The sequence below is a fragment of the Nuphar pumila genome, chromosome 7 (assembly GCF_984573655.1).
Source record: "Nuphar pumila chromosome 7, dmNupPumi1.hap1.1, whole genome shotgun sequence".
In the NCBI taxonomy this organism is placed as follows: domain Eukaryota; kingdom Viridiplantae; phylum Streptophyta; class Magnoliopsida; order Nymphaeales; family Nymphaeaceae; genus Nuphar; species Nuphar pumila.
The window spans coordinates 114352888-114376427 of record NC_143255.1 but is presented as its reverse complement, the minus strand read 5'-3'; the positions used below and the strand labels follow the sequence as shown (position 1 = coordinate 114376427).

The window sequence follows — 23540 nt, the reverse complement described above, 5'->3', positions numbered from 1 at the left end:
AATATACTATAAATCATTTAATTGAGTAAAGACAAATTACAATATAAATTACATTTCTAAATACTTCAACGTTCAATGTACTACAAAACATTTATTTGAAAAAAGACTCATTACAAATTAAATCTCATTTTTAATTACACCAATATATATTGTATCTCAAAATAATTAATTTAGAAATGACGACTTGAAGAAACCATCATTATTTAAATACACAAAAAATTTATTACTTAACAGTTATTTAATTTATGGATTGACGATTTTTTGAAAAAGCAATATAGTACACATATTATTTCACATCTTTCTTACAAAAGTTGTTTTCGAGATGTCTTGGCATCTCACATCACAAAAAGGACAATTATTTCAAAGCATTTCAAAAAGCAACGACTACTTTTCTAAGATCTCTATATATATACTGACAAAATAATATTTCACAATATACATGTGAGCTTTTAAAGAAAAATATTCCTACTCGACACACTAAAAAATAGCTTAGAAAAAGAAAGAGAAAAAGACAAGAAAAACTCTCTGACAAAAGAATCAAGTGTGTGAAGAAAAAGAAAAAGAACATTCTGTTCTCCTGAAAGATTATTCTGCCTATTTTCAAGAGAGAGAACATTATGAGAGAATCTTCATACGTGTATTCATACTCTGCATATCATTCTGAAGGTTCTATAGGAAAGTGTTGTAATTTTCTATTTTCTACTGTATCCCTTCTCTGTTGAGAGAAGTAGACCTCTGAGGAAGAGGGTGTTTCCCTTTTCTGTTGAGAGAAGTAGACCTCTGAAGAAGTGGGTGTTTCCCTTCTCTGTTAAGAGAAGTAGACCTCTGAGGAAGAGGGTGTTGTACTATTTATCCCGTAACACGAATTTTATAGTGAAAGGCTCAAGTGTTTTACTTGGGGACTGAATGTAGGTTAGTAACTCGGTCGAACCAGTATAAATCCTATGTTTATTGTGTTGTGCCTAATTGTCTTATTTTTTATATTATCGATCTGCAACGAATTTCACTATTCACCCCCCCCCTCTAGTGGAATTTCATTATGGAGAATAGAGAACCTCACTTGCTTGAACTTGGGTCTAAGACCAAATAGAAAAGAAAAATTATGCTCTTTTTCCATTTGCTTTTGTCTTATCTCAATCCGCGAGCCTTCCCATTTGGGTTCAAGCAATGCTAACTCATCCCACAAAGGGGACAAAAGACCATAGTCTGGTACACTTTCGTCTCCTTGCTTTGTGGTGCAGATCTTGTCTTAGAGAAAGTATCGTCTTGCTAGGTCTTTAAGGAAGACCCACACATCACAAACTTTCTTGAATTTGATGATATTCATGATGATCTTTAGCTCAATTGTATTCATAAACTAAGATAGAATTTTAGCATTGTTCGCCTCCCAATCCTCCATCTTGACTTGATACTCTTACAATGCTTTTTCTCTTTCTTCTTCATTGGGTGCCTTGACTTGATCCCGCTCTTGTCTAGTAAGCTTTAGTTGTGGTTCCATGGTGGTCCCACTAACATAACCCCACAATTTTTTCCTTTGATGTGGTTCTCCGTGGCGGTTGCCCACATTAAATAGTTCGAGTCATTGAGTTTAAAGGAGATTGCGGTTGTAGACTTTTTCTCGGCCATGATGAAGAAGGATCACAAACAAGAAAGGAGTAGCACCACTTCAAGTAAGAACTCATATTTGCAAACACTAATGTCTCAACTTGATTATATAATAGGATCAAAGAGCTGAAAGCTCTGATACCATGAAATCAAAAGAGTACACAAGGCAATAAGCCAATACATAAGCCACTATGGGCAATACAAAAGCGCTAAGGCGCGTGAGAGAGAGAGTGAGAAGAAGAGAGAACAACACACATAAAGCATAAAGATTTTATTGATAAAATGCTCACTAGAAGCATGCCAAATAATGGGTTGAGTGTTAAAATATATATTGTTTATATATATATATATACATTTTATATGTATATATGTATTTCTCGTAGATTGTAATATAGGTTTTTATATGTATTTTTCAATTTTCTTTTATTTGTAATAGGTACTGGCCATCAAGGGTAGCATAGTCTTTTTTATTTTCCTTTTATTTTTGTAATAGGCACTGCCCATTAGAAGCCGTTTTGTCCCTTTTTTTGTAGCTGTTGGGACTAGTCCAACTAGCCGTTGGACTAGCCTAATGGCTAGTTGTCCTAGACTTTCTCTCTTTCCTTGTGTATATATATGTGGGCTACTTCCCACATTTTCTTTATACTTTTCTTAAGCATTTTATTAATAAATATAAAATATTTTTATGTGTTTCTCATCCCTTTAGTGGCTTGTCCTTTTGAATCATTAGTGCTCTTTGTATTTTCCCTTGGTGGCCATTGTGTATTGCCTATTGTGACTTTGTATTTGTGCACATCTTGCATTGTCTTGTGTTGTGCACATACCTTTTGTATTTCATTACATGGTATGAGAGCCTTGTGTGCTTGAGATCCTGTTGTATTTGTCCTTCTCTTCTACTTTTGTTCATGATGTTAAGTTGTATATATATATATATGTATTTTCATATATATATATATATTTGGTTCATATTGCACATATATACATATATATGTATATATATTTTAGTTATAATGATGTAATAGGTAAATACCCATTAAGGTTATTTTGATCATTTTAGTCCTTGTAATAGGCTGTGCCCTTTAGGGGAACATTAGTACTTTTTTACTTTATTATTTTCTTTTTATCCTTTTCTGTTTTTATAGGGACTATTTGGTCAAATACCAAATAGAGTTTTTTTTTTTACTAGTCAACATATAGTTGATATTAGCTGATGTTGGAACAGGCTAACAACTATATTTATAGCTGTTGGAATAGTTTAACAACTTTATTGACGTCTCCCTCTCTTTTGTATATGTATAAATAGGGGCTTGTATCCCCTTTCATTTTTTAATGCTTCTCTTAAGCATTTATGCTCAATAAGATGAATATTTTTTATGTTTTGTGTTCTTCTATTTAGTTTTTTGATGTCTTGTATGCACTTAGTGCTTGTGTTGTGCCTTTGTCATCTTGTGTTGTGCACATTGCATTGTGCTTTTGAATGCGCTTAGTTGGCTTGTATTTATCTTTCACTCATTTTATTACATGGTATCAAAGCCAAGAAATTCTTCTTGACATTTTGCCTCTTTTGGGTCTTAGGATTCTTTGGTTCGAGTTCGTGTTTCGTAAATGATTCATGATTGTTGTGTGACTTGAATTCAAGAAAAATCTTGACCCAGTATGTATCTTATATCTTTAAGTGTTTCTTGTGTTATCTATTTCATGCATTATGCATGAGGAAGCACTCATTTTCCTTATCTTTGAAAAAAAATTAAAATTTTAAATTATCATTGGACTTATTTTATTAAATATCTTATAAGGTTTATTTGTTTGATTTTACATATATGTATGTTCTTATGAAATCATGTTTGAATCTTAGTTTTTTCAAAACTTGCTTTATTTGATATATATGTATATGATCTTGTATGATTGAGCATGCATTGTTGGCATTTAGATGCTTTATTTGAACAAGTCATGATTATAAATGTCAAATCATGTTCGTATTTATTATTGAACTTTGTTTTATTTTTTTATGAAAAATTGTCATATATTTTAAAATAAATTAAGATATTTTAAAATAATGGTGTTATGTGTCTTTCACAAGTATGATCTTATAAAATTTTGCTTAAACTTGAGTTTAAACTCTTGGTGTATTCTTACATAACATAGCTTATGAAGTGTTAAAAATTATGATCTAGCTTGTTAATAAATAATTTTTTATTGATATTTGATCCTTATATACTTATGATTAAAATTGTCTATTCGTGCTTAAGGTATTGAGCATAATTTATTGTGAGAGTCATTCACTTTAATAAATGTCTTTTATGGTCCTTTTGTGGGACAATAATTATGATATTGGGTGTTTCTCTTGTTAATCTTTTTTTGTGATACTTATGATTATGTTATTTTCTTAGTCGCATGGCTCTTTAATGGACATTATCTTACATCTTTTGCATGTGATTTAAATATTATGTTGCATACTTAGTTTTTAATAAAATATTAAGTTGGGAATCATGAGAAACTTCTTTATGTTTGCTCTTTGTGGGTATTATAAGTGTTTCTCTCATGGTTCACTTTATTAGTTGTCCATTATTGATGGACGTGCTTGTCCACTTAGATCTTTGGTGGACATGTGTATTCTTGATTAAAGGCTCTTGATTCATTGGGTACTTGCTATTTATAAAATATAAATTTTTATATTATGCTCTTATTGCCTTAATCTATCACTTGCATATATGCTTAAATATGTTCCTATGCATATCTTTTGTATAAGATATGTGGCTTTAAGTTATTTAGATTATTGCATATACATGAGTTTTCAATCTCTTTGAGAGTATCCATGATTAGTTGTATTTTTTTATACACTTGGTCTTTTATATTTATTATAAATTTTTATATTGTGCCCTTAATGCCTTAATCTATCACTTGCATATATGCTTAAATATGTTTCTATGCATATCTTTTGTATAAGATATTGGCTTTAAGTTATTTAGATTATTGCATATACATGAGTTTTTGATCTCTTTGAGAGTATCGATGATTAGTTGTATTTATGTACGCACTTGGTCTTCTATATGGTTCTTTGATAATCTCTATATATGTTTTGGACCTCTTTATTGTTATATAGCATTGATTGTCTCATAGTAGACTTGTAATCTAGATTGAGCTATTTCTCTAAATAGCTTGCTTATATTGGCATTGCATATGATTGCGTCAATTGACATCTTGTGCATATGATTGCACTGTATTCAGTCTGAGTTTCTCATACATTGTTGTTGGATTTGATTTGAAACTTTATTTTTTTCAAATTGGTTCTTACATTTAAATTCACTTATTTGGAAAATGATTTCTGTGAGGCCTTCTTATGACATTTATTGTGTTCACAAAAATTTATGCATCATCTCTCTTGCCCTTGTTATTGTTGAACCAAAGTTTGTTTGTGGGGGTGAGTTGTGTGGACCTCAATTATGTCAATTTTTATTGTTAACTTATAGTTTGACTCTAACTGATGGTTGTTTGATCTTTGGTTTTTTATGAGTGTATTGTATCACTCATTTGTTTATTTGGCCGTTATTATGTTGAATGCTCATAATTATGTTTATCTGTGATAGCTATCTATTTTTGAAACTATAGTATTTCGAAAGATTGTTCAAATTGATATCCTTATTTTTCTTGGTGTCATTAGTTTGCTTTCATTAGAAGATTTCTTACCTTTTGTGTTTCCTCTTATTATGCCTCTTATTTAAATGTAATTTTATGTAGACAAAACATGTTTATTCACACTTTTGTGTGTTTGTTTAGCTCATTAGCATTATGATTATGCTTTTGTTCTAATCGTTGATACACTTATTTTGAATGCCATTACATGTAGACAAGAGATGTTTATTCAAACTTTTGTGTGTTTGTTTAGCCCATTAATGACATTATAATTCTGATATTGTTCTAGTCGTTGATACATTTATTTTAAGTGTCATTATACGTAGACAAGAGATGCTTATTCACTCTTTTATGTGTTTGTTTAGCCCATTAATGACATTGTGATTATACTATTGTTCTAGTCATTGATATACTTATTTTGAGTGTCATTATATATAGACAAGAGATGTTGTTTTCAATATGGTGAGTTATGTGTACCCATTTGTTATGTTCTTGTTCTGGTCGCTGATAGACTTGAATTTTGAGGTTTGTAAGACTTTTGAGGTGATTGCTTATGGTGGTCAAATTATTGCTGAGGTTTGCAAAATATAACTTGATATTTGTGAGAATTTAAATCTCTTCATATTTCTCGCAAATTGATGTTGATTTGCAAATATCATTCTCTTTGTTATGTGGGATTTTTAAAATCCCTCCATGAAATTTCTAAACTTTTACCACTTGTTTTTTCCTTGTAAAGAAGATGTTTATTAATAAAAATTTCATGTATTTTTTGCATACTTGTGATATTTAATAAAAAATCTATTCTTTATATTGGGAGCCTTCTTGTGTATGCCCCTTTGTGGGAGAGTGTGTTCCTTAAGTGAACACTTGTGTGTTGTTCACTTCATTTTGGTGGATACTTTGGTTTGTAATTGAAGGATACTTGATTCTTTAAATTCATATATTTTATGTGCATTTTATTGATAAAATAGTTATTTTAATTGTCGTTTCATGTGCATTAAATATGCTTTACTTACATATTGGATATATGAGTGTGTTTCATATTAATTATCCTTGTTCACATTATTGTATGCATGAATTTAATTAGCTTCTATTTTCTTGAGGTCTCTTTTTTTGAATTGTTATATTTTATATGCATGTTGTCAATGATGATTTGTTGTTTCATTTGAAATGCTTTTCTAAAAATCCTTGGGATATTATTTATGCATAATTGTTTATCTCTCCTTGATGATTTATATGTCCTTTAATGATCAAATTCTCTAATGATCAATATTTATGTTTTTCTTGAAAAAACATGTTGATTTTTGGGTTATGATTTGATTTCATAAAAATTTATCCTTGAGGTATGCTTCTCTTATCTTAATGATTATCTAATATTTCTCTTGTTTAAAAATATATTTGTTTTAAAAACTTTATAACTATTGGGTTAGCATATTTTCCTTTATGTAGTTGGAACCTTTATTTTGTTTTCTTTGCAGTTTTTTAAAGATGTGATGGAGTGAGAAAGAAATATATTTGATGCTTCATATCATGAAAATGAAGATAGCCGACGAAGACGTTTGTGAACGATCACCAATGAAGACATTCAAAGACTTGTATTTGCAAAATTCTCTGATGCGACATAAAAATATAGACTTCCAATGAATACACTTGAAGACTTTGATCCTTCTCGCTGATTCTTTTTTGTATTTTCAAACTTTCGGTATATCACACCGTAAGTTTGAGGGAGAGTGTTAAGTTGTACGTGTATATATATGTATTCTCATATATATATATATTTGGTTCATATTGTACATATATGCATATATATTCATATATGTATATATATATATATTATTTATAATGATGTAATAGGTACATATCCATTAGGGTTATTTTGGTCATTTCATTTCTGGTAATAGGCCATGTCCATTAGGGGCACATTAATATTTTTTTACTTTATTATTTTCTTTTTGTCTTTTTCTGTTTTTATAGGAATTATTTGGTCAAATACCAAATAGAGCTATTGGGTTCTTTTTTGACTAGTCAACAGAGTTGACTAGTCAATATAGCTGTTGGAACAGTCCAACAGCTCTATTGAGGTCTCCCGCTCTCTTGTATGTGTATAAATAGGGGCTTTTATCCCTTTTCATTTTCTAATTTCTCTTAAAAATTTATGCTCAATAAGATGAATACTTTTTATGTTTTGTGTTCTTCTATTTAGTTCTTTAATGTCTTGTATGCACTTAATGCTTGTGTTGTGCCTTTGTGCTCTTCCGTTGTCCTAAATGGATTTGTGGCTGTGCAATTTGCATTGTTGTTTTGAATGCCCTTAATTGGCTTGTATTTATCTTCCGCTCATTTTATTACACTTCGAAGTTTATGGTTGCCGAAAGAGACTATCTTGGAGTGAAGACCATCTTGATCAGTGGTGTTTCTTGCTTCTTGTATCTAGCTTCTATTATGGCCGAGAAAGAATCCATGAAGGGATCTCCTTCAAGCTCAATGATTGAAACTACCTCATGTGGGCCTCCGCTATGGATAATCACCTTAAAGAGAAGAAACTTTGGGGGTATGTGAGTGAGATGTCCAAAGAACTACAACTCATATTTACAGATAAAGAAAGTGACAAAATCAAGGCTTTTGACAACAATGAACATAAAAAGACTCTTAAAGAATACCAAAACAAGATAGAAGATTGAGAAGCCAAAAATGCCCAAATGTTGTTATGGTTCATGAATAGCATGGAGCTCAAGATCACCAACCACCTAGTTAAATTTAAAAAGGTGTGTGATGCTTGAGTGTTTCTCAAAGGAATGTTCGTGCAAAAGGATTTGGCTCTCTAATACTTCCTCCAAGACAAAATACGTACCATAAGATAAGGAGACAAGATTGTAAGAGATTACTATGGGATACTCTCTCCCTTATGGGATGAGTTGGCCTTGCTCGAACCAAAGTGGGAAGGTTCGACCATTGAGGTGAGACAAAAACAGCTTGAAAAAGGGCATCTATTTACTTTTGTCTTTGGGCTAAGACCTGAATTTGAGCAAGTTAAGTCCTCCATTCTTCATAGGACCATTGCTCCTACTCTTGATGAGGCCCTTACAAAAGTATATTAAGAAGAAACATGGCTTAACATGTCCAAGGGAGGAGGCAAAAAAGTTATTGCTGTGTATAGGCTCAACAACAATGTAAAAACATATAGACCTCTTCACTTTGGAAAAAATAACCATGGTGAAGGAAGAAAAATCATATCGTTTTTGTAATGAACTGAGGCACATCAAACCGGAGTGTCTAAATCTCAAAAAGAAGGTGGCTACCGTTGAAGAATCTTTCAAGGAGGATGAGACAAGAAAGGTGGAGACCTTAAAGACTTGTTTATCTCTCAACTTTCGGAGGCTCTTCAACAATTTCTCAAGTCATCTTCAACATCCACTTTCGGAGCCACGATGTTTACCTCTTCTCCACCCGGTATGTATTCTTGGATAATTGATTCCGTTGCATCTTTTCATATAACTCCTAATGAGTCCCTCTTATCCGAATCATAGTTACAAATGTCGGTATCGGTTATATCTCAGTGAGGCTATTTCTCGTGATATTATAGGTTTGGTGATAAATCTCAAAAAAATCTCAGGGCTTAAAAAATAAAAAAAAGAACAAAAATAAGTAAGAAAATATCATGTTTAGATAAAAAATACATAAATAACAAAAGAAATAAGTAAAAAATATAAAAAAAGAAAAAACATATTTAAAATGTAAAAAATTAAATAAAAACCTAATTTATATAAAATGAAAGATCTTGGAGTTCTACGTTATTTTCTTGGCATAGAAGTTGATAACCAGGCTCATGGCTTGACACTCACTCAGCACAAGTACACCGTAGACGTTCTCAGCAAGGCAGGCATGCAAGACTGCAAACCTCTGGGAACTCCGAGTGTGCTTCATCAAAAACTTAGCGCTCAGGATGGAGATCTGTGTGATGACCCCACCAGGTATCTAAACATAATAGGAATGTTACAGTACCTCACATTCACCAGACCTGATATTGTTTATTCAGTAAATCAAGTGTCTCAATTTATGCATGCGCCACGTACTGGACATATGGAAGCGGTCAAGGGGATCCTTAGATATCTGAAAGCGACTATTGGGGATGGATTGATATATTCACCACAGTCATATGGCAAAGATGAACACAGACTCACTGTATATTGTGATGTAGACTGGGCAGGAGAACCTGATGAACGAAGATCTACATCAGGATATTGCGTCTTCATCGGAAAAAATTTAGTCTCTTGGAGCAGTAGAAAACAAAAGGCCATCGCTAGATCAAGCACTAGGGCTGAGTATAGATCTATGGCTGCTGCTACTGCCGAAGTCACATGGATCAGGCATCTACTAACCGAAGTAGGAGAAAAGATTTCCCACACTACTTTACTATGTGACAACCAAAGTGCTATCAACATGTCATTCAATCCAGTACATCATAGTCGTGCCAAGCACATTGAGATCGACCAACACTTTGTGAGACAGAAGGTTGAAGAAAAAGCGATTGAGCCTGAGTTCGTCAATACTGAAAGACAAGTTGCAGATCTATTTACCAAAGGGTTAACAAATGATCGTTTTTGGATGCTTAAAGGCAAGTTGTTCATGGTCCAAAACCATGATCAAATTGAGGGGGGGTGAAAAAGGTGAAAAGGATCCGACCCGATCCACGTCGATCCATGGATTGTGTAATATCCATACTTATGTATTGTAACCCACTTAGACTGTCGGGTCTGGATACACCAGACCCGGATCCATATCTCTGTGTTGTAACATTATAAAAACACCTTTTAGGTCACGATTCTAAGTATGAGAAAATAAAAATCGTAACAGCCAAAAAGGCCTTGGGTTTCTTCTTCGTCTCTCTCTCTCTTTCCTCTATACAGGTGAAAAACTTTCAACCTTGTCCGTCGAGAGGAGGAGATTGCTGTCACGGGTGGAGGGTCGCCGGCTCCGGTGAAGGTGGCTGATCTCAGCAATGGAACTTGGAACGACGATGATGGAGGCGGCTCAACAATAAGAAAGATTAAACAGTGGGATGGCGACGAGAGATGAGAGATGAGAGGGCGAAACCCGTTTCCCCCCTTTTATCGAGAGGCAACCCCCGGCGGTTATTCTCCCCTCTGCACAAATCTTGATTTGCAAGAATCGTGCCCTAGGCACGATTCTTGAATTCTGTTTTTAATGTATCGCAGCCAGGTCCAGGTCCGAAACGCGATGCTGGATCCACCTTTAGCGTGGATCTGGGTTGGCCCTTTAGTGCTAGATCCACAATGAACGTGGATCCGTAACGGATTTTGGATCCACAAGTTGGATCTATTTGGGTCCAACCGCGGATCCAACCCCAAATAATTAATTTTTATACTAATATTATTCTCTTAAAATTAATTTTATTTATTTATTTATTTATTAAATATTGTTATTACATATATATTTTTAATACCCATATCTATATTTCTTTTGGATCCGGGTAACGGATCCTTGGCCCAAAATGTATAAAACCACTCAAATTTTTCGGTTATTACAAATACACACATGAGAGAGCAAAAGGGAGACTACACTAACCGCTATAAGTATCTTAACGACTAGTTCAATAACCATAAAAAAAAGAAATAAAAAACAAAAAACACAAAACACATTATAAATAAATAAATAAATATAAATATATATATATATATATATGCATAATATACATATATACATACATGTATGTATATGTATACATATACATATATATAAAAAACCATATTCTAACACCTTGCTCATGCCCAAGCAAGGCTACTCCCTAGGGGCAAAGGGTGCGACACAGGTTTACACCCTCGGCAAAGCGACCTTAATACGGCAGGCATAGCCAGCACGACTAGGTCTCTGAACCCAGGGGTGGTTTCCCTGCTCCTCATGAAAAACAAGGGAAATGTTGCTTGTTAGGAAGGTCCCAACAACTCTGCATGGCACAAAACGTCTTTGCTCTTTAGTTCGGTTTCTCTGAATTGAACAAACTTGAGAAAAATGCAATAAGGAAATGTTTAATAACAACTGCCAAAAAAATAGGATAATAGAGAGTATTTATAGGTGAACCATAAATGCCCATTCAGGCATTGGATTTTATCATGATGTAAAAATTTGCAGCTTTACGTTTCCCCATGTGTACAGGCTGTTCCCAATGAGAATATAGCAGAGGTTTTGATAAGTTCCAAGCGGAAAACTTCCACATTATTTAGCAATCCTCCCCCTCATCTTCAATATCATGGAAACCTAATTTTTCTTGTGTTTCACCTCTTTTGAACATTGCTTCTCCATGTGGCATCCAGATTAGGGGTGGCAATCGGGTCGGGTTGGCGGGTCGGGTTGGTGGGTTGGCGTGTCAGCATACCTCAACCCGAACCCGACCCGTTTATTAAACGGGTCGGCTGTGGCAAACACGAACCCGACCCGTTTAATAAACGGGTAACCCGACACGACCCGCCAACCCATTTAATAAATGGGTTGGGTCGGGTAAACGGGTTTTCAGGTTCGCGGGTCAGGTTGGCGGGTCGGGTTGGCGGATCGGGTTGGCAGGTAGGCAGGTTGGCGGGTCGGGTTGACGGGTCGGGTTGACCCACCCGCCTAACCCGTTTATTAAACGGGTCAGCCGGGTTGGCGGGTTGGCATACCCCCAACCCGAACCCGACCTGTTTAATAAACGGGTTACGCGGGTCGACCCGTTTATTAAACGGGTTGGCTTAAGCCCAACCCGAACCCGCCTAAGAGGCGGGTTGGCGGGTCGGGTTGGCGGGTAGTGTCAGAAATTGCCACCCCTAATCCAGATGCATTCTCAAAGTGCTTCTGTATGCTTTATGGTGACAGATGTGTAAGGGTGGAGACATTGTGTAACACAACATATTGTTGACAGCATCCCATGTGAATCATACTTTACCTATTACAGGCCACTAAAAAATGTCTGTAGGATCTCAGTCATGTATAATTTACATGTCCTGTGTATATTGCACACCTGTTTCTTTATTTTGTAATAAGCTATACATGTTTTACTATTTCATCATATTGTGTTGTTATCTACCATTTGCTACAGAGTGTTCATTTATTTTCTTAAGAATGTTTGTGCATGAGGGCAAATTTATAATTTTGATCCCACAAGAAACTAAGATACTGTGTGGGTGTCGGCACATGCATGTGTGATATTCCTGGTTGTTTTCTAAGATCTTCTGGGAAATTTTTATTTGATGTTTTGGGATATTTTATTAGAAAATAAAAAGACAAAAAAGTTGAAAGGGTGCAGCTGATCATTTTATGCAATGAAATTTTAATGTCTGACTAATTCTTTTCGATACATTGTTGTAATGTTGTGATCCAGGATAGTCTTTAATGCTACATGTGACAAAACAAATGCTTTTTTTTGGGCTTTCTCTTTGTTTGGAATTCATCGATAATTGTTGTAACATATCAAACTCCATTTGCCTGCAATCAAATTTTTTCTCTATTTTGTATATACCAAGGAATAGTTTTATGATGTTACATTCACCACTAATTACATATCTTCTGCTCCATTAATTTCTCTCTTAATGCAAGTTTTCTGGTGCATTTTCATAGTGATGATAAAAAGAAATTCAGCTACTTCACTACCAAATCAAGTTAAAAAGCAGATGTACTGAGACAAACTTTGGATTTATCTAACTAACATGGAATGGTTAAATTTCTTCATTCATCTAAAAGTACGTGATCAGGGCCTATCACAAAGGGGAATATTTGTTGCTTCATGCCAAGGTGAAAAGTTGTTGAGCTACAAAAGTATCTGTTTCTCTTCTGTGTGTGCGTTTTTCCCCTTTGGAAGAACGACCAAGTGTACTTATTAGTGATAACTCTATTAATCTTTGTGGCTTATCTCTGGAGCTATTATCTCTCAAGGGCTGGGCACATCTTCCAGTTATTTATTTCAGATCACCTTACAAATGGTTGCTTTTTTTTAATTGTCCATTTTGAAGATAAGCCATTGTTTAGGGGCTACTTGTGAATCTGATTTAGGAAGTTACATGAGTTCCATATGTAATTTTGGAAAGTGATTTTTTTTATCATCGAAAAAAATCTGAGTGCTGTTCAAAGGTTGCTTAATAAGCAAGATGCTGCTTGGTTCATGCATAGATGGATGTTATGTGATCCTTAACATCATCTTGAAGCTCTTAGTGACTGTAATCTAGTCCTTGATTAATTGACCTGCCTTGCTGAGGCAAATTCCAGACTGGCATTGCCAGCACCATTTCCCTTACAACAAATTTACTTGTTTCATGGGTCCAAATGACCAGCATCTACCCAAACCTGGCATCTGGACTGAAGGTGGCTAAAAGTTTGGCCTGGTCAGGCCTGGTTTTTCTTTCATTCCAGCAGGACATTACTAGGATTGATTTGCGCCATCAGGTGAGTCTGGTAAAGGCCTTTACTGGGCTGAGCTTAGGCCTAACAATTCAGAGTTGGGCCAGCAAATTTGGTTAGGTTGAGATTAGAAATTTCATGCTGGGCTCTGTCCATGGAGCATAGGGGCTATGCGAGCTTCCATTTGTATGCATAATTGAAAGTTGTGTCCACAAACTGTACCTAAGAGAGACCTGCCGTTTAAATTTTGATTAAATGCACAATAAAATGGAAGCTAAGAAATATGATGGTGGTGAAAGATCCAATTTGCTTGGATAAATTAAATGAAAAAAATGGGATAGGCTTTTAGTAATAGTAACGGGAGTGTTCCGTGGTTAAGCCCTTGGAGTCTGTGAATCCTATCCTTGTCTGGCTTATAGCATTGCATAAGCTTTGTTAAAGTTAATGTCTTCACAATCTCTTGACGTATACCTGAATTATAAATAACTTGAAGGCTCCTCCAGAACCACATATTTTTTTACTTGAAGAGTTAAGCCTATGCTTTTGCAGAAAATAACCCAATGACAAATAAGAATAGTCTGAGCAAGCTGTGGAGGCTTCTTTCTATTGAACCTCTGAAAAAGCCTTTACAAGTTATTGTGATTAAGGATCTACTCGCCTCTTGGAGATTATTCTTCCCAGAGCAGTTAGCATTGTGTGGAAGATGACTGTCTTTGGTTTTTCACCGTGCTCTTATTTTGCCTTATTCTGTATGAGATGGGATTTCCTAATTGATTCATCAATGAACAGAGCCATTTATATTCCATAGAAAAAAGGGATAAAAGGGAAAAATAATTGGTCCACATGCATGCTATCTGATGAACATAGAAATGTTATTTTATGTCATTAAATTCTAATATAGAATTTCTTCAGGGTACACAAGTTGTGAATCGCTCAACCTTGCCAGAAGGAAACAGACAAATTTTTGCCATGTCTGAAAATCTTTCAGAGACTCAGAGAGAGGATTTTGCTTGGGGATCATATATTCTTCTTCGGAACACCAACTCTATGTCCGTGGTACTTCTCCAACATCATCTGAAATTCAATTATATCAGATAGCTTGAGAAATACAACACTTATTAATTTAATTCTCTTCCACTAGCTCATATTTGTGCAGGATTCATTGTGTGTGCGTGGTTACTGGAATGTGGCTGCTAATTTGTCAAAAGATCATCCGCTGCAGTTGTTCAAGATGAAGATTGAAAAGATTGGGCTTTTGGAGTTAAATGACGCACTTTATTTTCCTCAGACGATAGGTATGGAACACTTACGGTGACTGTCTTTGGAAGTGACTATACCAACTAATTATCATACTCTCTATCTCCATCTTGGAATAATTTCTGGACGCTTAAAACTTGTCCTATGTGTTTGTAACCAGTTGTCTTTGATGGTAGCTGTGCAAATGAAAGAACATATGTTTTCTGACTGTCTTCATTATTGTTTTTTGCAGATTCTGAAGTTTGGGATTCATTGTTACCCAAAGGAACCATGTCCTTTCTTGTACAGCCAGTGTTGGTTTCCTCTGAGCTCAACACTGATAAAGTTAACAGTCAAGGTTTCATATTATTGGCGTCTTGTATCAGTTATGCATTTGAAGACAAAGATAGAGCATGGATAAAAGCAATTTCAAATAAATTTAGAAATTAGCTATTGATTACATTTTCATTACATTGTAAAAAATACCAGGGTTGATGGAGAAAAGAGGAAAGGGGAAATATTATGACGCTGTCAGCCAAAGATGGAGAGCAGCCAGATGCAGCAGCACACTAAAAGTGTGCAATGTGATTGCACCTGATCTGCCCTCATTTACCCATGTCAAAAACATGACAAAAAGGATCCAATTGGCTACAAATTCAAGCGATGTTAGCAAAATTGAATGCTTAATAGCCACATTTATGACGTCGTTTGCAATCGAGGAAACCACTTACTTTTTCCATGAAGTTGAGGTTTGGCAAAATACCCTTTCTTGATCTTGGGAGCCAAAATATCAATATAGCACATACAATAAATTCAGGAATTATGCCCCCTTACACCAACCATTTTTTATTTGAGATTTTTTACGTTTTCATCTTTAAATATGCTGCCCACAAGGGCTCCACTCTTTTACTGTTTTTTCTGTTATCAACCACTGTTTTTTTGAAAATTGTCAGAGACCTCTTGGCATCGACCAGGTTTTGCAACCAATTTGATGTTGGTTAAACAGATTTGGGTTCAGATTCAAATTCAAATGGTGAAAAGCTCATGCGAGATCCTAAGTCACATTTCCGTCAAGTACAGATAACCCTTGAAATTCAGTAGCAAAAAATCAAAAGCATAAATAAATAAATAACATTTATAAAAATAAATAAATAAATAAAGAAAAAGTGGTAGCTGCCTGTGCAATTGCACTGGCCGTCCATCGTTGGGCTTGATGGACACCAGCACAAAAAATGCTGAAAGCTTTTGATGGCGGTTTTTTATCATTGCTAAAGGTCACAGTTTTCATTAGAACCTTTAATGGCAGTCAAAAACTGCTGCTAAAGGCCCCAACAGAAATTGAGGCCTTTAGCGACAGTTTTTTGATGGCTGCCCCAGTTTCTGCTGGGACCTTTAACGGCAGTCAAAAACCGCTGGGGCAAAAAAATGTGCAAACAGTAGGTTTTGCCCTTTTTTGCATTTTTTGGCCATCCATCACACCCTGTGATGGACTGTCAGTGCAATTGAGCAGTAGCTGCGCATCTCTCTCTCTCTCTCTCTCTCTCTCTCTCTCTCTCTCTCTCTCTATATATATATATATATATATATATATATATATATATATATATATATATATATATATATATATATATAAGTGCCCTTGTATTAAGCCTTTGTGTTATATAAGTTTCATGTTTTAAGAACATACCTTTCATTATAATTAATCTGTCAATATTTAAACAAATCCACCACGGTCAAAGCATTTTGCACCTATTAATTTTTAGGTTGATTGAACCTACCATATTGTCTGATTTTATAGTGAAAATATGTCAGAACGACTGTATGTTGTCCCACGTGCATTTATGTCTGTGTAGGATTTTTTTGCTAATAACTTGAAGAAACCACATTCAGCACTAAGATCTGGTCATGCTGGCTCAGCCTGCTATACCTATATTGTTTTCATGCCGGAGATGTAAAACTACGACGCTAGGATGTAACTATGTCGGGTATACCCGACCCAACCCAATGTCCCGAATCAATCATACCCGTTAACTTAACCAAACTCATTAACTTATATGTTCTACTTTTTCTAATCATACCCAGAATCCGACATGAATCAAAATGGATCTACTAAAGACCCAATCCAATGTATACCTGAACTCATTAACCCATATGAGTCTACAGTTTTTAGATATACCCGAACCCAAATTTGATTGAGCCAAGTTTGAGTTTTACTTTTAGACCCGATTCAAAATCGGGCCCAATAAATCTCCTAGGTGAACCGAGCCAGTTTTTAGCATCCTAGGCTCCCAACCTACTGCACCAGCCCCTTGAGGCTAGGGCTGGTAAACGAGCTGAACAAACCAAACAGGGGGCATGTTTGGTCTTGACTCGTTTATCAGTGGATTGAGCTTGTGGGTCGGCTCATGTTCATTTTTAGGAGAGCTCAGATTGAGATCGGTTTGTCTTGGAATGCAACAAGTCGAACATGAGCGGGCTCGGGTATAAACATTCCATGTATATATATATATATATATATATATATATATATATATATATATATATATATATATATATATATATATATATATATATATATATATATATATATATATATATATATATATTACACTTAATAGTTCATATATATATATTTTTCATTCATTCTTTTCCTTATATATATATTTTATATATTATTTTTTCATGTATTACACGTAAAATATATATTATACATAAAAAAAATATATCTTTTATCTATACCAGCTCTCCCAAACTGAGCTGAGATGAACCCCCTATGTTCGGGCTCGACTCGTTTATGCTAAACAAACTGCTATAAGAATCGATAAAGACCAGTAAGTGACGAGCCGAAACAGAGCCCAGTCACAAGCTGCTCATTTACCAGCCCTAAGGGCACACGTACGTCGCTATAGGGTTGGACTGACATGCACAATGCCAAAATCCGTAACATCTCAAGGCTCGAGCCATTCCAGAATATCGGTAAATGTGCCAAAATCTCACAGGTGGACATATGGGATGGCACTATGGCAGTGGACCGGGGGAAAGCAGGGACCCGCCCTGTTTGGACCGGGGATGAAGGTTAAAATCCATCCCCATTCGGGGATGGAGGCGGGGACGGATGTTCTAATCTTGAGGCGGGGCGGGGGTGGAGACCTTGACTCCCGCCCCGCCCCACTTTCATCCCTACTCCCACGTACTATAAACCATGGTTGTAGGTTGTATTTTCACCTTATGAATGTACTCAAGATTGTTTATTTGTTAGGAATCATGCTTTGGATCATGTTTTTTTACATAAAAAAACATTTCTTAAGTCCTAAAAATTTGATACATTGTGAACCATTGATTTTTAAAGGTCTTAGAAAACCCACTTATATAATATAATCACATTATCCAAAATGTGTTTTCTACTAAATAATGTTTATAGATCATATCTATAGGGTCTGATCAACAAAAAAAGGTTCATGAAAAATGAAAATCTAAAGCTTCCATTAGGTGAGAGTAGGTGCACCGGGAGCACCCTATCATTGCTATATATATATATATATATATATATATATATATATATATATATATATATATATATATATAGATAGAGAGAGAGAGAGAGAGAGAGCATAACGTCCAACAAACATGCACCGCTGATCGAGTGCGTGATTAGCGGCGCATATTATTTTTGCTCAAAATGACCTTTTACTTTGTGGCGTTAAAGGTTTGAACAGGAAATTGACCTTGCAACAGTTTAGGACTGCCGCTAAAAGTCCAAAATACCAAAAAAATAATATAATTGGAGTGTGTCCGACGTTTGTTTGATGATTGAGCACCCGATGTTATGCCCAATCATATATATATATATATATATATATATATATATATATATATATATATACAATGGAGTAGCTAGGATTCATGTGAGGGGGGGGGCAAATAGGAAAAAAAATGTGGTACGATAGTCGGGGGGTTTGGGGGCAGCGCCCCCGATTTTTTTTTTTAGATAAAATAAAAAATGGCTACAATTATTAATAAAAATCTATTTCATATGGACAAATCAAACTATTTGCTGCAATCAAGGCTGGGCTAGGACTGGGCTGGGCTAGGTCAGGGCTAAAAAAATGGATAAAAATCTATTTCATATGGAATCAGGGCTGAGCTTTTAATTTTTTTTTTTAACTATTTCGGGAGGCAGGACTGGGCTACAGCCCAGTCCTAAGCCCCCCAGCGCCGCCTCTCTCTCTCTCTCTCTCTATATATATATATATATATATATATATATATATATGGGTTTGGATTTGCTACTCATATGTATGTGCATCGGGAATTGGCTTTTGGATTGCCAGAATCTGATGATTTTTTTGGTGATTCAAAAATCAATGGCTATGAAGGTATCAATTTTTCCTGGCTCATAAAAACATATTTTTTTATCCAAAAAACATGATGCAAGAGTCAATTCCTACTAAATTGAGTATGTTGAACACATCTATGAGGTTAGATTGTGTCAAAACAACTCACATCATGAGATTCAAAATAGATTTTAGGTTTTAACTCATAAAAACATATTTTTTCATCAAGAAACATGATCAAAAGTAGATTCCTACTAAATCCAGCATGTTGAATACATCTGTAATATTAGATTATGTAAAACAAACTCACATCATGAGATTCAAACTAGATCGTAGGTACAAACCATTGTACCATACATCAACCATATATATATATATATATATATATATATATATATATATATATATATATATATATATATATATATATATATATATATATATAGAGAGAGAGAGAGAGAGAGAGAGAGAGAGAGAGAGAGAGAGAGAGAGAGGTGAACGTATCAATGTCTGAACCATCAAACAACAGTTGGATGGGCACGCTTGTCATGCATATCTAACCACTGTGGAAAAAAATATTTATTGGTGCATGAAAGCACTAGTAAAGGTCGGGGGCCTTTAGTGGCGCTTTTTGCATGCCACAAAAGCCTCCAAACCTTTAATGGTGCTTTTATGCTCCACTAAAGGTCTTTTTAATTTTTTAACTTGCACGCATCATTGATTGCACATGCTATTAACGACACATGTTACACCTATATATATATATAGTCACTAGAATATGAGAACTGAAAATATGAGAACTAATGCGTGAACCATGATTTTTATGGATTTTTTGTTCTTTTCTCTTAAATTTAACCATACAGATGTAATCTACATGCTTGGTTTTATAATAACCCATGTTGAATCATCAGATTTTGAGGAAAAAATGATAATTTTTGAGACTTTAAAAACAATGGCTTATAATCTTCATAAATATTCAAGCATTAAAAATTCACATATTTTTATAAAAAATACACGATCCAATGGTTGATTCTTAGCAAATTCACCGTGCCAAGCACATCCACATGGCTGGATTTGCAAAAAAATGCATTGAAAATGCCTATATTTGTAGTTCTAGTATTCTAGTGACTCTCTCTCTCTCTCTCTCTCTATATATATATATATATATATATATTCACTAGAATATGATAACTGAAAATATGGGTATTTTCAACACTTTTTTTTGCAAATCCAACCATTTAGATGTGCTTGGCATGGAGAATTTGCTGGAATCAACCATTGGACTGTGTATTTTCGATGAATAAATGAGATTTTTGAATGCTTGAATATTTATATAGACTATAAGTCATTGATTTTAAAGCCTTAAAAAAAATCTTGTTTATGCATCATAATCGGATGATTCAAGACCAGGTGCTTCTAAAACCAAGCATGTAGATCACTTCGGTACGAATAAATTAAAGATTAAAGAACAAAAAATCTATGAAAATCACCTTTTACACAGTTCTCAGCAATATCTTATTGCTCATGTTGTTTTAAGTCAGATATGATCTAGAAGGTCTGTTTGGTGGGAACTTTTGAATCAACAGAATCTGGTGTGTATATAGATGTTTTAGTGATTTAAAATTGAATGGTGGTAAATGCACTAAAGTTTCACAACTTAAAAATATGTCATTTTTTATCCAAAAAAACACAATCCAAGGGTTGATCTCTAACAAATTGACTATGTTAAACCCATCTGCAACATCTGATTGAGTCAAAAGATCTTGTGCTTATAAGTTTCAACTCCTTGATACTGTATGCACAACCTCACCAAAGACACACATATATAAATGAGAACTGAACATAATAGGCCCACTTTTCTCCTTCTAGCCTGTTGGGCCCCATAGTTTGAAGTGTTTTACGATAGATCTGAATCATTAAATATGTTTAACATGCTCTATTTAGTGAGAATAACCTCTTTCATATTTTTTCAACAAAAAATATATTTTTATGAGCTGGGAAAGACTGATACCTTCATGGCCATTGATTTTGAATCAACAAGAAAACCTGTATACAAGTCAGATTTTGGTGATTCAAGAGCCGGTTCTCACTAAACAAAACCTATACATCATATCTATGGTGTTAAATATGAGAAAAAACACCAAAAACTGCTATTTTACAAGGAACCTAATGGGGCAGAATGAGAAAATGGGGCAGAACCTATAATATCTAGATTTTTTATCAAATATTTTAATGAAATATGAATGGTTTTTCCAATTTGGATACCAGTCTACATTGCTAAATTTCAATTATTTAACAAGTTATTCTTATTTATGATAAATTATTGTTAATTAACAAATTTAATTAGGATTTATGAGGTTATGTATGAAGTATTTAGATTTGGACCTCAACAGAGATCCAACATGATCAATCCACACTGACGCAAGTTTGAACTATTCAAATAAGCATATTAGATCCAGTGGATCTTAAGTTATCCAGATTTGGATCTTCGAATGATTTGGGTCAACCAAAATGGCTTTGGGTAGGGTTTAGACCCGTATTAGAGTTTAAACTGAATATAGAAGAATTCTGGATCCATCCGAGACCCAAATAGGTATTGCTAAAGATTTGAATCCATTGAGACCCAAACGGATCTTTCGAAGGTAAAGAAGATTTTGAATTCGTTTGAGACCTAAATAGATCTCACTAATACTAAATGTCGATTTAGATTAATTAGAGACCCAACTGGATCTCAAAAAAATTAATTAGGGATTTTGATCTATTTGAGACCCAAATGGATCTCACTAAACTAAAAATGATTTGGGTCCATTTGAGACCCAAATGAATCATATTAAATATAATATATGTATAATATATTAAATATATATAATAGGTTGGATTTGATAAGACCCGAATGGGTAACACCAAATCTAAAATTAAAGCTCAAGCCCTATAGTTTTTACTCCTTGTTTTACAACCTATGGTTTTTTCATCCCATGGTTTTTACCCCTTGTTTTACAACCTATGGTTTTCTTTTTGTGATTTTTCACCCATTGTATTCTTTCTTTCTGTTGTCTATAAAATGACTCTCACCCTTTCTCTTTTTTATATCTCATTTTCTCTTAGTGGTTCACAGTAGCCACCTTCACTCGGTTCTCTTTTAGTGAGCAGAAGTCACTCACCAGCCAAACCCCCATGAGTTTTCCTCTTGTGTCCACTATCGTGGCCACCCTTTCCTCTCTCTCTTTGTGAGAGATTAACCCTCCCTCCCATGGAGTCGATTCCCTGCTGCTGTCTCTTGGTGCATGACCCGTTGCTCCACCACTATCAAGTTTTTATACTTGACATGGGACCCAAGGTGCATGAGCTTTCTCTACTGCATTCACATCGTCAATGAACATACATTAGCTTCACACATTTTGAGGTACGATAAATTTACACTAACTCTGATATTTGTGTGATTCTAATGCATGATTTAAATTAAGTAAAATTGATACTCGCCTGCGTTGTTTTATGAACTATATATATATTCATGCATGGTTTTGTGAATATAGGTATATATTCATGTGTTAAAGTTTATGTGCCTCGTACTATGAAATATATATGGTTGAAATTAATTATGCATGTTCAAAATTATATACGTATGTTATAAAATATAAATGATGTAAAGTATTAAATATGCATACTTTAGATTTTTGTGTGTATGCTTCGAGGTTCAATTTATGAACATATGAATATTATGAAATGCAATGTTATGATATGCTGCTAGATGATGTGATATCTGATGTGATACATGTTGAATAATGCATGTATGAAATGATTGAATTACATCACGATAGAAATGAAATATGTGAGAGTTTCTTTTGATACGAGATCAATTAAATGCTCAAGTCCAGACAAGTGGCTTATGACCTTGTGGGTGGTCAACTGAATTGATATACGTGAATGCCTTAAAGTGGTAGTCGATAACCTTATGATTGGTTAATTGAATTTATATATGATTATGATCGAATTGGTGGTCATCGACCTTATGAGTGGTCAAATGTGTTTCTGCATATATGGCAATTCATTGAATAAATAATCTATTGAGAAACTGTTCTCAAGAGGATAATCTTTGTAATAATGTGCGAGTTTAAGACTAGGTAAATTTGGCTAGGATGATCCCTGTGAGGATGTACATGTCTAAGACCAGGTAGTCCCGTGAAGACAATCCCTGTGAAAGTGTACATGTTCATAACCAACCGCGTAGGACGATCCCTATGAGGGTGTTCTTATCCAAGAGCAAGTAATCCGAAGGAGAACTTTTTTTTCAAGATACAATAAATCTTTGAGGATGAACACTAAAATTAAGTTATGATATACCAGGTT

The 23540-nt window shown here is 34.6% G+C and overlaps 1 protein-coding gene across 2 annotated transcripts in view; it reads left to right on the top strand.

Moving 5' to 3' along the window:
* Positions 1-15534, top strand: part of LOC149833017 (protein COFACTOR ASSEMBLY OF COMPLEX C SUBUNIT B CCB2, chloroplastic-like) — a 32739-nt gene extending 17205 nt beyond the window's left edge. The window contains exons 4-6 of one of the 2 annotated variants that reach the window (XM_090014845.1): positions 14536-14679; positions 14765-14918; positions 15113-15534. In XM_090014845.1, the coding sequence (XP_089870971.1) occupies positions 14536-14679; positions 14765-14918; positions 15113-15309 (495 nt within the window). In that variant the 3' untranslated portion in view covers positions 15310-15534. The remainder of the gene's footprint in view (positions 1-14535; positions 14680-14764; positions 14919-15112) is intronic. The other variant, XM_090014846.1, reaches the window with a different exon arrangement.
* The last annotated feature ends 8006 nt before the right edge of the window (positions 15535-23540 follow it).